Here is a 13,815-nt window from a genome sequence, read left to right as displayed (position 1 = left end):
GCAGTCCTAGAGTGCTCTCTACTGGCTGTGGACAGACATGGCCCAGAAGCACGGTACACTGAATAAGAGTAAAGATCCAAGCAACAGCTCAGTAAGCGTGCATACCCAGTAGAGACAATCATTATTAGAGATACAAATAAACTTAATTGGAATAAATAAATCTCAGTAACATGTTTGGTTTAAGAAGAGGATCCAAATATGTCTTTAATTACAAAGAACAGATAAAAAAAAATAAATGTTAAAACAGGAATATAAGATTACTACCCCACATGAAATAGTTACAAATTTACTACCCTCTCAAAGTACTTATAGGAAAGTTTCTGGGATAAAAAGCCAACAAACATAACATAAAATAATAAAATGCCTCTCACATGTTCATACTGACTATGCTGTTGTTTTCTGCCTTGTGTGCAGTCAAGATTTGCATCCGTCTTATATTTGCTCATTATTTTGACACATGCTGTTCCTGTACAAACATTCTACATTTCTTTTCTATTCCAAACTGATTGCCACTATTGTACAGACTGCGTGCAACAGACACTTGACTTGATGACACAAAAGGATCTAAAACATAGGCGTGTAGCAAAAGTTACAGTTCACATTTCGATTAAAGTATTACGAAACTACTGATAATATTAACATCCGAGTTACATGTGAGTTTATTCAAATTAAGAGAAAAAAAAAAATCACCCAAGTAACAGGCAGTCATTGCTTATATGGGTTGATAAATAATTATTTGAAAGAACACCAAACCTTAGAAATCAGATTCGTCCGCAAAGTACAGATTAATTGCCAATTCTTGTCCAGTAGAAGCGCCGCTACACGTAATGATTTCCTGACAAATTAAACAAACTATTAGGTTTCCACACAATTATCCCAACAAATACAGCAAAGAAGTGCAAATGTTGAATTTCTGTAGTCTGTTAAATTCTTAGTATTTCTATCTTACACAGAGCTTTCTCTGTGCAGGGCCAGTGTGATGCAGTGAGCGGTCAGTCTAGCACTCACCTTCTCTGAGAGCTGCAGTTGGCTGCCTGTTTTCTTTGCTGTCATGCTGGAAAGCTTTGCTGGGATCAAACCTGCGGTGGGGAGCTCCGGGGAGCTTCGCCTTCAGCTGCCCCAGATCGTTCTTTTGCCGACTCACCTGGGACCGAAGCTTAGACAGCTCCTACACACATGCACACAGCGAGGAAATGAGGGAGAAAGAAAAAAGCTAGTATATTGGACTGAACTATCTAAAGGTTGAGATAAAACAACTAATGGTCTTTCAAGAATATAAGACTGCTATCTAGTGTGTAGTTTGGAAAACAAACAGCATCGCTCTCGTGTTTCACCTGTTTGAGGGCAATGTTTTCATCTTTTAGCTTCACCACGTGTTTAATCTTCTGTTTCTGGTTCTGGTGGCCCAGCAGACGAGCGTAAGCGTCAGCCAACCTGTTCAGCTCCTCCTGGTTCGCCCCGTTCTCGTTGAGTAACGCATCTCGCTCCGCTGCAAACCCATTGAGCTGCTCCTGTAGGAACACACCAACATGAACATCTGAGTGGTGAGAACTCACCAGTTAATTCACACTAGTGCAAAATCTTAGGGCGTTTTAGCTCATTATTAATTAATTTCAAATTAATGAAAGATGATCTGGACTATTCTGAATGTCATATTGTCAAATTTCAAGTGGTGTGGAAATGACTGACCTGGAAGGGTTTGACTTTAGCAAACAGCTCCTCATACAGTCTCTTCCAGCCTTCTGTCTCTGAACTTCGAGAGCTGAGAATACAGAAGGAAATCTTTAGTTCTATTAGGGAAAACTGAGAAACCAAACAAAAGAAATGGGGAAAAAAATAAAATAAAATCCTTTCAAACACACTGAAAAGTCTTTTCAAAAAAAGGCCAACTTATGACCTTCTTGCTCACCTCTTCTCCTGTGCTTCAGCAAGTTGTCTTTGGAGTTCCCGTCTCTGCTCCTCCATCTCCCACTGCAGGGTAACCTTCTCCTGAGCCAACACATCTACCTGCTCCTGCAGAGCCCGACTGTCTTGTTGTTGTTTGTCCGTCTCCCACTGCAGAGATTGCCTCTCCTCCTCCACAAGCCCTACTTGGGTCCGGAGACTTAGACCCTCTTGTTCAATTTGGTCCAGGTGAGACTGAAGCTGGTGTCGGTCCTGCTCTGCCGTCTTCAGTTGATTTTGAAGAGCTAGCCGTTCTTGGTCTAGGAGTTCAACTTGAGAATGAAGGCTCCTCCTTTCCTCATCTACTCTCTCTAGCTGGGTCTGTAGTTTGAGCACCTCTGACCTGCCCTGTTGGGAGTCTTTCCTCTCGACCTCCATCGCTCCCCTTGCTTCCTGGAAGGCTGTCTCCATCTTAACTTTCTCCTCCCTTTCTTGCTGGAGTTGTTCAAGTGTCTCTTCTTTTTCCTGTCTGGCCTTCTCTAGTAGTCTCTGGGCCTCTTCCTTCTCATGTTGGAGCTGAATAACGATCCGACGTCTCTGTTCCTCGAGCTGCCCAAGTGCCTCTTCTTTCTCCCTTGTCTGCAGCTGTACCTCCTGCTCTAGTTGGCTGATCAGGGTTGTATGGCTTGCCTCCATGGCCTTTATCTCCTCATCTTTTTGTGCGAGGCGAGTCTGCACTTCTGACAGAATTCTAGAAAGCCAAGGACAGAAAAAAGGAAAATGAAAGGTGGAAAGGTGCCACTTGTTCCAGCACAGACTCGAGTGTGAATGCGAATGTGAAGCATACCGTGCATACTCCTCCCTGGCTTTCTCTTCAGCCTGCTGGGCGAGATGTCTCTGCTGCTGCTCCTGTAACGCCTCCCTCACACTCTTCATCTCCTCCTCTTTCTGCTGAATTACTCTGTCCATCTCCTTCATCTGCTGGGTCACTCTCTCCACCTCCACCTCCAGTTCTCTCCCTCTCGCCTCTGCTCCCTTCAGAGCCTGTTTGGTGCTGAAAGGTAGGACACAAATGTTTGAGGCTTACATATTAAGGGCTTAAAGCAAAAAAAACTTTCAGAGCCTGAAATGTTCCTGACTGATGGGTGGGGTGGGGTGGTAGTCAGCACACTACACTTATTTCTCTATTTCTCTATAAAACTAGTCCAATAACAAGAACAAAAAAAAACAATTGACACATTTCTGTGCTGAATGAATGAATATTCAACACACAGCATTATTAATCTATAAACCTAGTGCAATAAGGATAACTGTGGAGCCCCCCAGGGGTCACCTGGTACAAAAAAAAGAAAAGCGGAAATCAGTGGGCACGGTTTTCTTACAATTTACTCCTAAACCGTGCCCATGGATTAGTAAACCATGCGCACAGATTTGTAATATCTACGTTGATAACATCAAAGAGGGACTTTTAGGCCTATATACAGTGAGCCAGAGCCATTACACACCGCTTGGCATACATATAGTGAGCTGTAATAGCCATTAGGCACCTAGACCATATGTGAACCATAACCATTGATTAATCACATCAGTAGGTCTAATTTATGATCCGATGTGTGTTTTGGTGACAATATGAAACCCATTTACTCCCTATAAATCATGCTTGTAGAAAAAGCATATTAATTAAATTTTATATGCAACTCTGTGGGCCGCAAATCCGTGTGGACGGTCTACTAATCCGCGAGCATGGTTTAGGACTCCGTGCTCACTGATTACTAATTCGAGGGCACGGTTTACTAATCCATGCGCATGGAGCCGTGCGCGTTTTACCAATCGGTGCCCGTATGGATTTCCACATCAATTATTTTTTTCTTACCAGGTGACCCCTGGGGAGCTCTGTAGAGAACAGCCAAAGCAATGCCACATTTTTATGCTGAATGACGATTGTAAATTGTGAAAGACAGATCACGTTCAGGTCTGTCATTGCCGCTGGAGCGGCAGCTGTAACTGTCGCTCCCGGCAATGTGGTCAGATATCGGAGTGCGCGCATAGCGGCGTTGTGTCTGGGATTTACCTCGTGCAAAGAGCACTTTCTTTCTGCTGGTTGAGCTCACAGTGCAGAACAAACACCCGGTTCCCTTAATTTGTCGCACTAAGTGTCAAAGGGTTTCCCGTCTCCACCCGTTTATTCAATCCATGCCTATCACCGTTTGTTTTTTACTCCTGTCTCAGTGACGCGTGTATCTTCACCAGCTTTCATAAACTTCGTTTCCATATCTCAGCTGTGCTACACTACGAAATCGGTGCTACATTGTGATAGAAATTAGCTTGCTGTTCATTGGATAAAAAAATAAAAAAAACTTGCTCGCATTCCATTGGTAAATGTAAAATATTGCGTTGCTTCGCTGAATATGATTGGATAAAACACATCAAAAACAAAAACCCACGTGGAGTGAGTGTTTTGTTTTTTTTGGTCAAAAATAGTTTGTGAATCTAAAACCTCCATGTGCCGGAAATCCGGCACCTGGCCGGAGGTCTTTAAGCCCTGCATATTGACATACTGTATATTTACACATATTTTAACACAGAGGTTACAAAGAGAAAAAATATTAATCAAACTGACATTACATTCCTCAAGAAATACTGATACTTGAGTGCTCACCTTTCCAGCTCTGTGACAATGTCTCCGATCTTGCTCAGAGAGTTTGTATGTTCCTCTTGGATTTTTCTCATGGCTGCCAAGTGCTTCTCTTCCACCGTTGCGACATTACTAAGAACGCAACCACAAGGTTTTGATTGCTATTAAAAGTAGCATTTGGCATTTTCATGAAATCTGGTGATTTTGTGTATGTGCGTTTCAAGGAACATTTTCAGATACACCAGAAGCCTGTGAATGTGACAAATTACCACAAAAGTCTACCATACATCTCAATAGGGGGAAAAAAAGATACCAAACCACGATGAAGGCAAGGATGACAGAACATGCATGTCAAAAAAAGTGTCATGGTCCTGTCAGTACTGAGATGAAAGATCACACACACACACACAACTCTTGCAATACACTATTTCAATATATTTCACTGAAATGTCCATAGACAGTAACATGTATATACTTAAGTATGTTAAACATGTTCCTGTCTATAAACATTTCACACTGATGAAGGTCCGACTAGACTGAAACATAAGTGAAATAAATTAAAACAGTGTTGTACTGCGGAGTTTACATGTTCTTCCTGTGTTCCCAAAGGTACGGATATGACCGAGTGATTGTCTATCTGTGTTAGCCCTGTGATTGGACTGGCCACCTGTCCAGGGTGTTTTCCTCTCCTGACCATGAATAGGAGTAAGCGGGTAAAGACAATGAATGAATGAATGAGAGTTGTATTTCAAGAGCAGTGTGCAGGATCCCTTTCATCTCAGTACTTTCATTCTTAATTTTGACACAGCCGTGCTGAAAAGTTGCGGGTTTTCCCTTTACTCTTCGTCCTTCCTGTCAACACTCCTTTTCACTGTATTTTTGTCTTTGGTTCCTCACCTGTCCAACAACGCCCTGGTATCCATCAGTTGTCTCTCCAGCTCTTTGTTTTCCACCTGCAGCCTCTGGAGGGCCTCCTGGCTCTTCTCCATCACCTCCTGCCCATTTTGCTCCTGCTCCTCCATGACAGAGAGCTCTCCCAGCACCTCCTCCATCTCATCCTTCAGCTGCCTCAGCTGCTCCTCAGACTCCTCCCTCTCCTGCTTCAGCAACACAGACAGGGAGTCTACAAGTGCCTGCAGAAATAGGGAGAGAGCATGATTATGTATGTGGATTAGGGTTGCACGATATTGGAAAAAACTGACATTGCGATATCTTTTTTTTTTCTGCGATATATATTGCGATATGAAAAAATACAGGAAATTTCACCAGATACATGCAGTGTGTTATTCATGTACAGATATACAATTAACAATCATAATTTTCATAATTTCAAATTTCAAAAGCCGCCTCGCGTAACTGAACGCCTGCCTCTAGCATCCAGGCGACATTATCTGTGACAGTAGCCGCGTCGCGTGCATGTTTACAGGCAGGTGATACGCAGACTCTGCATGCACAGCGATCAGTTCGCTATGTGCTCTGGTGAAGGGGTGCACTTGATCAGTATGTCAAACAACCAAAACAGGCAGCGCTCATTTTCAGGTTGTGGTAGGCGACTAGTGGGGCCTGCTTTGGTTGTTTGATAAATTGATGAAGTGCACCCCTTCACCAGAGCACATTGGGAACTGATCAAACTTCGTGTACCTAAGAACCCTTAAATCGGACTAAATTATGTAATATCAGAGAGACTTTTCTTGTAGATTAGTCATGGAAAATGAGAACCTTGTGAGTTTTCCTTTTGTATCAAGCAGCAAAAAAGTTGTAGCATGACGTGTTTGAGTTAATTTGCCTTACTTGACATCGCGCGTCCTGCAATGTGACTATTGCACATGCGCACATCACGATGTCGATGTTGAAACGATATATCGTGCAGCCCTAATGTGGATTAAACAGAGCTACCGCTTATATGTCTGGCATTGCAATGAGTCTTGGTGGACTTAAAATGAGAGTGCCATGTATGACAAAACCGTGTGTGTGTATGTGTGTAACCTTTTCTTTTTCCAGTTCTTCAGTAAGAGTAGCATGTTCTTGCTGGAGCTGGAGCTGTTTCTTTTCCTCAATGCTCTTAACCTCCTTTAGGGAGTTCAGCTCTGCCTTCAACTCCTCCACTCTCCTCAACCCTTCCTCCTGAGTCTTGCCTAAAACCAAAACAGAAAACATACACACACTGTAAAATATTTTTTTCAATCCCAAGTAGGGCTGCACGATTATGGCTAAAATGATAATCACGATTATTTTGCTCGATATTGTGATCACGATTATTTATCATGATTATTCATCCATTTTGTTTTATTGCACTTGAGCATTTTAAGTTAACCGAAATGCCTTCACATTCATAATGTATTTTATAAACCTATAAATAAAGAAACATTCAAATGTACAAATCTTTGAACCTGTGATTCCGGTGCACCGGGTCCGTTGTTTTTTTTTCCGGGACCATCACCTCTGTAGCCTTAGTTTTTGGGCATTTGTATTCTAAGACACTTATTTTGTAAGAAGTCTATTTGGGTGTTTGTGGGCTTTTATTTTGAAGTTTCCCATAAGGACCCGCGGGAGAATTAGTGTAAATAAGAAAGTAGTACATTTGCCTGTGTACTGCGTCTCTGGTCGGAGATTAAAAAGGAAATATTTTACCCCGTAACCCGTGCTTCATTGTATACTAAACTTGGATCCAAGCTAATGGAAGAGTTTATACGCACTTTGAAAGGTCAGCGGCAAACTGGGTCAAAATTCAAGTAATTTGAGTTTTGATTACGTTGACTAACTGTTGCAGCCCTACACCAGAGCAAGCTAAACCCAGCGTGAATAATCGCCCGCGGCCACAATCAATTAATTGTGGAAGCCAATATCGACATCGCGATTAATATACGATTAATTGTGCAGCCCTAATCCCAAGTAACATACTTGACAAACAGGACTCTTAACTGGACATACTTTTCTCTTCCTCAAAGAACAGACATCTCTGTGTAAGGTCTGCCACCATCTCATTCAGCTCTTGATCCGTCGTCTTCAGCACCTCCCTTAGCCTGGCCAGCTCTGCCTCCTGTTGACGCACTGTGGCCTGAGAGTCCTCAACTTCTTGGTTGGCCAGCTTCATTTGTGCCTCTATCTCGCTCAGTGCCTTTTGTGAAGTCTTCAGCTCCAGCTCTCCATTCTCCAACCTCTTCTCCATCTCGCATAAAGCATCCTGGGATGCCTGCAGCTCTTGTTGATATTTGTCTGACTCCTCCTCTTTTTGTCTCAGCACATCTTGGGTGGTTTGTAGCTCAGTAGTACGCTGCTCTAGTTCTGTCTCTAGTTGTCTGCAGAGAAGTGTCAAATCAGTGTCATATAGAACGGAGATTTAACTTGCTTGTAGAAGTCATTAGGCATTTGCTTACCCTAATTTTTCCTGCTGAGAATCTGCAGCAGTGTGCTCCAACTCTGTCTTCTCACGGAGCTTCAAGCGCAAATCCTACAGTCAAACACATTTGTCAAGTATTCCTTTCACAAAGCACGATCCAAATCAAAAGATGTCAATTTCCACAACTGAGTCAAAATTAAAGGATAACACCAGTGTAAACAGCTTTTTCCTGTTGCCATTATTGCCCACCAATGTATTTGCCACAGTCAGATGCTACTACTGTCTGTTGTACTGCAGGTTTGCTTGACCTCCGGAAGTCATAGGCTCCTATTTTTTTTTCAAAAATACATAAAAAGCAGCTCGCAGAGATATACTGCTGCCTTGACTAACAGAAAACATCATGTTGAACAACACCATCTCCTCCCCTCTGCAAAGAGAAGAAAAATATGTATACAGAAAAGGTAATGTGAAACTGGGTTTAGACTTTTGACATGTTGACATGAAAAAACTAAAATTACACCGGTGTTATCCTTTATGGCCCTAGTTATACCTGGATCTGGTCATTGGCTGTGTCTAGGTAGTTCTGCAGAGCTTTGATCTCCTCCCTCAGCTCGTGAATCACAGCTGGAAAACAACACAGGATTATAGATAGAAATATATTAAAAGGAAAGCCACTAACAAGCAGGCACAGTGTTTTCTGTAGATTTTGTTGTACATGCGAGGGTAATTTTGGTTCCGAGACCCAAGTCCATTCCCGGGCTTATTCCAAGATCACTTCCAGTAGGTGTTGCAGTTTAAGAATGGCTCTTCTTTGTACATTATATCATACTATATGGACAATTGTGGTGTAATTGCAATTGTACTTTTTATTTGCTGATGGCAGGCTGAGCACTAAGGCTAGATGATGAATTTTCTGTGTATTTACATTTTTCTAGCAGTGGGGGATCAACACAGCTGATAAATAAACAAAAAAAAACACCGGCTTACACAGAACTCACCATGCAACTTATCAGTCTCATTCTCCAGCTCTTTGTTCTGTGTTTTGGTCGCCTGTTGGAGGTCCTCTATAAAAAGTAAAATCACAGTTTAACCCAGATTATTTCGTCCCTGCTGCTCACTTATCTTATCTACACCAGGGGTATTCAACCATGTACCATGGGGTCAGAGTGTATGTAGGTTTTCATTCCAACCACAGACTGATTAGTTCCTCCTCTCTGGTTGGTGTGCTAATCAGTGAAATCAACTGGTGTAGTGTTTGGTTGGAATGAAAACCTGCATACACTCAGCCCTCCATGGCACATGGTTGAATACCCCTGATCTACACAATGTGACACATTTATCTCACTGGTTACTGTCTCCAATGGTATGAAGTCTTACCCAAGTCTTTGTTCCTGTCCTTTAGAGCTATGACAGTAGCCCTGGCAGCTTGCAGGTCTGTCTCTAGCACCTTCAGCTGGCCTTCAGTGTTAATCTGCAGGACACTTAACTCCTGACAGACGGACAGACAGACAGACACACACACACCTTATATACAAGCATAATCCACTGCAGCTCACAAATGTGATGGTAAATCTTGACAAAAGTATGATTAAAACCAGAGGTGGGATGTAACAACGTAAAAATACTTCATTGCTGTACTTAAGTAAGATTTTCAAGTATCTGTACTTTACTCAAGTTTTTCTTTCACTGAAGACTTTTTACTTTTACTCACTACATTTCAAAAGAAAAATCGGTACTTTCTACTCACTACATTTTCAAAACAGACTTGTTACTCTCGGGAAATCATCAACTGATTTTCAAAAAAATATATATTTTCAGCATCAGACAGCTTCCATCCCAGAAGCAGCTGATCAAGAGCCAAATATGATTGGCTGCCTGTTCAGCAAAGCGACAACAAAAATTAGGGAAAGGGACAGAGAGAGAAGCAATACGAAGAAGAGAGAACCAACGAGAGAGAGAATTAACGTTAGTGAATTCAGCTGGTAGGGTTAGGGTTAGTGATTTGAGCTGCAGACTCTTGCACTTTTACTTGAGTAGGGAATTTGTGTACTTCTACCACCTCTGATTAAAAGCAACATAGGATTTTATTGTATTGCACTGCAAAGAGGTGAGTTTACATAGTCATACCTTGTTTTTAACGTCCAAATTGTTCCTGGCCTCCATCAGTTCCATTGTGAGAGAGTTGATCCTCTTCTTTGTAGTGTCGGCAGAAACCTAAAAAAAAAAAAGGACTTACTCAGTCACAAGAAATAACCTAAGTTTTGATAGCCACATCTCATCCATGTGTAATGATGAGAGGATTGCTAAACATAGACAAGACTAAAGATGAGCATCAAAGCCAAGTAGACCTTGTTCTTTAGGAACTCATTGGCTTTCTTGAGCTCAGCAAGCTGTCTCTCCAGGGTGGCAACATTGGCAGAAAGGCCAGTCTTCTCCCTGACTGCTGCCAGCAGCTTGGCCTCCACTTTCTTTAGCTCCTCCTCCAGGGCCAGCAAACGTCGGTCCTGCTCCCCTCGCTGCTGCACCAGGGACCGGATCTGGAAGGGAGGAAAGCTAAGGTTATAACTCACACACACATAGTGGGTGTGTTCAATATATCGCAATACAAAAATGTATCAATATGTATCGTGGGGCAGAAAAATTAATCGTGATATTAGCTACATTTTATTCTGTTGTAGTAATCACAAATGAGATGGGTTACCCCACAAGTTAAAATGATATTATTTGCACTTTGTAATGACATTTTACAATTGTTGTTCACATTCTATCAAGCCAGTGCCATGGCTAGAAAGATTTGCTGTCAGACTGTGTTGTCATTGAACTTTTATTTATTGTGGTTGTATCGAATCGTGAAGCCCATATCATGTATCGAATTGTATCTGAGATGAACATATCGTCCCATCCCTATTGATTTAAACAATAGGTGAATGCTTGATTAGTGAAGTGTACCTCTTTCTCCAAGAGTCTCTGCTGTTTCATTTCCATGGTGATGCCACTCCTCTCTTTCTTTACACTTGACCCATCAACCTATGTGATGGCAAAATACAAAGAGGCATAGTTGTATGATAGTAGTAAAGGGATAGTACGTCCTACTGAGTGGTAATCTGAATGACGTTGATACATGTCGAGGTAAATTATCATTTATTAACTTACAAGGCCATCAACAGACAAAGTCCTGCGGACGGGTGACATTGGGACATTTTTGGAGGGCGATGGTGGAGGCAGTGGAGGCGCAGCGGCTGGAGACGAGAAATTAAGCGGCACATATTTACTGTTTCTTATTCAGCTTGTGATTTCTTGCTGTATTGTGTTGATCCAACTTACACTTGTCTTTAACCCACCTGCCTTGAGGGATCTGAACCGCTCAGACTTGTGGAAGGACGCAGCTCCCTTCAGTTCCCCCGGTTTTATCTCGTAGGACCCCGGTGCAGGGGCACAACCTAGGTCAAAGACACAACGTCTGCTAAATCGGGCTTAGGCATCAGAGTCGCAGGTTGGATGAACTAACTAGCTAGCTAGCTTTGGCTAAACATGTAACGTTAGCTTAGCTACAATGTTAGCTAACTAGCTAGTTAGCATTGGCTAGCTTGGGTAGATAACTTACAGATATGCTACTAACTTAGCTTGTTTACGTTACTTACCAGTATGCTCGTTGAACCTTTTCAAAGGCGCTCTTGAAAAAGACATGTCTAATTAATTTTACTAGTGATACAAGAACCACTGTAACAACTTGGCTCTGCAAATGTCATGCAGCTCCTGACAGACAAAAACAAACGCTCTGCCGCTGAAATTTCAAAATAACGTCACACATACATCTGGCCAATAAGCTTCTCGTCCTGGATGACGTCATCCCTCCTTTCCGTGTTTGAAAACAAAGCTGGGACGAAAGTTAATTTCCAGTTTTTACATAATATCTATGCTCTCCAAATTCTGCAATGTTGAGGATGAATGTATGTATGTTTGTGAAAATGTTGGCGAGGGTGAAAACCTGTCATATTACCTTTGAATGTGAACTCATGCTTGGGGTGTGGGGGACTGTATGCACATTCTTTCACTTCATTCACTTTGAAAGACATGAAAAGAAATCAAGCGAAATGTGAATACATTTTATTATAATTCTAGCAAAATTCTTCATACATACAGAAGATTCCAAAACTTTCCTATCAGATCTTGACTTTGTATTGTAATCATTAAGAATGGTTAAAAGTACAAAGAACTACTATGATGAACTGTTCCCTGGAGTATTTTAATTAATTTCTTGCAATTGTATTTATATATTATTTTGGCTATCTACTTAACTTTCATGTATTTTTTTTTTTTATTATTCTTGTTAGACCTATAATTTTTTATTTTATTTTCCTTCCTTTTTCATTTCTATTTTTTTTTGGTTTTATGCCCTTTCTTCATATCATGTTGGAATTTTTCTCTCATAAAAAATACCTATGTATTCGATACTGCTATGCTCATATTTTTCTTTAAAAAAAACAAAAAACCTGGGATGCTGCAAATTTGTGCTGTATTCATATGCTGTCAGAAATATCATAATACCTAGTTTTACAAACATGACCAACAGTGAAAAAGACTTGATCTGAATTGGGGTTGCCAAGATGTGACGTTTTGTAAGTACCATTTGGGCCTGACCCTCTCCTGACATATGGCTATGAAGCATGCATCCTAAGTATTTGACTGAATCCTTTGCTGCTAGCACAGATTCACCAACTTTCAAACCAGGGGACTTTCATCCTGGTACCAAACAGTACTGTTTCTGTTTTGATTTTTCTCATATGCAATAACAACTATCTGACATCCGATCTGATATTTAATAGATCTGCAGTAAGTAAACTTTCAACTTTAGCCTACTTTTATCTTAATGAAAAACCAGTAGCTATTGTCACAAGAGATCACAAGAACAAGCAGCCTTCAGATCATTTACAGTATATTCAAGAGGAACCAACACATTCCCTTGTGGGACCCCACATTCTGTAGGCTGAGACAGAGTCCCCCCGATGTCCAATCATTTAAATAACTGACACATCTCACTGCAGCAACAGGATTTAATGTACAGCAAGATACTATGGTTGACTGTATCAAAAGCCCCCACCTACCTTTTTTTATCATCTATTAATTGATCCCCAAGTCACTTTGAGATGTTTAATGTCTATATCTGTTGATCCCAAAGTTGCATTGGGCACATGAGTGATGGCTTGTCGGACTCAGGACAGAGTTTTGTGTTGATTAGATGTCATTCATGCCCTGCCCATTTTCTAATCGGCTGTTTTTTTTCTTGTCTACATCTATTGATCCCAAAGTTGCATTGGCAAGAGTGATGGCTCCTCAGACTCAGAAGAGAGTTTCCTATTTATTTTCTATTTCTATTGATCCCAAAGTCGCATTGACATGAGTGATGGCTCATCAGACACGGGAGTGAGTATCCTATTGACTGGTCATTTAAGCCCTGATTTCCTGATTGGCTGTTTTTCCATTGTTTAATTTTATTCATCCCAGAATTCTCAATCCCACTGAAATGTGTAACAGCTCATTGAACTCAGGAGAGAAATTCCTGTCCATTGGTAATTGCATTTAAGCCCCTACCCCTTTCCTCATAGATGTAGGCCTAGGTTTAATAATGTGTTTATAGGCCCTATATAGAACCTCCTTGGGACCTACTAGTTGCCTGTCAATGCAGTTTGGTATCTCTCACAATTTTTTCTCATAATGTTTTTATCCGAAGGCGCTACATACGTTTTTTCTGCACATATTGGATAAGAGAAGTAAGCAAGTGTCTTATGATTTTATGGAGAGGATGAAAACATTCATGTCTCGTTGCAGGTTTGAATAACCTGCAAATGGAAATACTGCAGTAAAAATGCCTTTCAGACTGGTTATCTGCCCCTTTTAGCTTGTGGCTCCTCAGGTGATCAGTTAAAGTCATGCCTGGTTAGAAAGTGTTTCAATC

At 41.3% G+C, this 13,815-nt stretch overlaps 2 protein-coding genes across 2 annotated transcripts in view; one reads left to right on the top strand and one right to left on the bottom strand.

Annotated features, from left to right (window-relative positions):
- Positions 1–13,815, top strand: part of med7 (mediator complex subunit 7) — a 314,785-nt gene that overhangs the window by 266,696 nt on the left and 34,274 nt on the right. The window lies entirely within an intron of this gene.
- Positions 577–11,617, bottom strand: hmmr (hyaluronan-mediated motility receptor (RHAMM)). Its single transcript, XM_071903365.2, has 20 exons — positions 11,501–11,617; positions 11,201–11,299; positions 11,013–11,098; positions 10,809–10,886; positions 10,208–10,396; positions 9,987–10,073; positions 9,237–9,348; positions 8,858–8,923; positions 8,410–8,483; positions 7,897–7,970; positions 7,451–7,818; positions 6,506–6,654; positions 5,417–5,652; positions 4,544–4,651; positions 2,732–2,938; positions 1,910–2,635; positions 1,690–1,762; positions 1,335–1,511; positions 1,009–1,168; positions 577–835 (listed from the first exon to the last, which is right to left on the bottom strand). Exons 1-20 carry the CDS (start codon positions 11,544–11,546, stop codon positions 819–821), a joined length of 3,132 nt encoding a protein of 1,043 aa, XP_071759466.1. The 5' UTR covers positions 11,547–11,617; the 3' UTR covers positions 577–818.

This window comes from Centroberyx gerrardi, chromosome 16 (genome assembly GCF_048128805.1).
Source record: "Centroberyx gerrardi isolate f3 chromosome 16, fCenGer3.hap1.cur.20231027, whole genome shotgun sequence".
Classification (NCBI taxonomy): domain Eukaryota; kingdom Metazoa; phylum Chordata; class Actinopteri; order Beryciformes; family Berycidae; genus Centroberyx; species Centroberyx gerrardi.
This window is presented reverse-complemented; position numbering and strand designations above follow the sequence as displayed.

What these genes read in the sequence shown, in the direction of transcription:
- hmmr (XM_071903365.2), bottom strand. Translation starts at nt 11,546, where the DNA reads ATGTCTTTTTCAAGAGCGCCTTTGAAAAGGTTCAACGAGCATACTG. An exon ending in AAGAACTGGAAAAAGAAAAG is followed by an intron (nt 5,653 to 6,505) that starts GTTACACACATA and finishes CTATTTCTGCAG; the next exon opens with GCACTTGTAGACTCCCTGTC. An exon ending in GCCAGGGAGGAGTATGCACG is followed by an intron (nt 2,636 to 2,731) that starts GTATGCTTCACA and finishes TTGGCTTTCTAG; the next exon opens with AATTCTGTCAGAAGTGCAGA.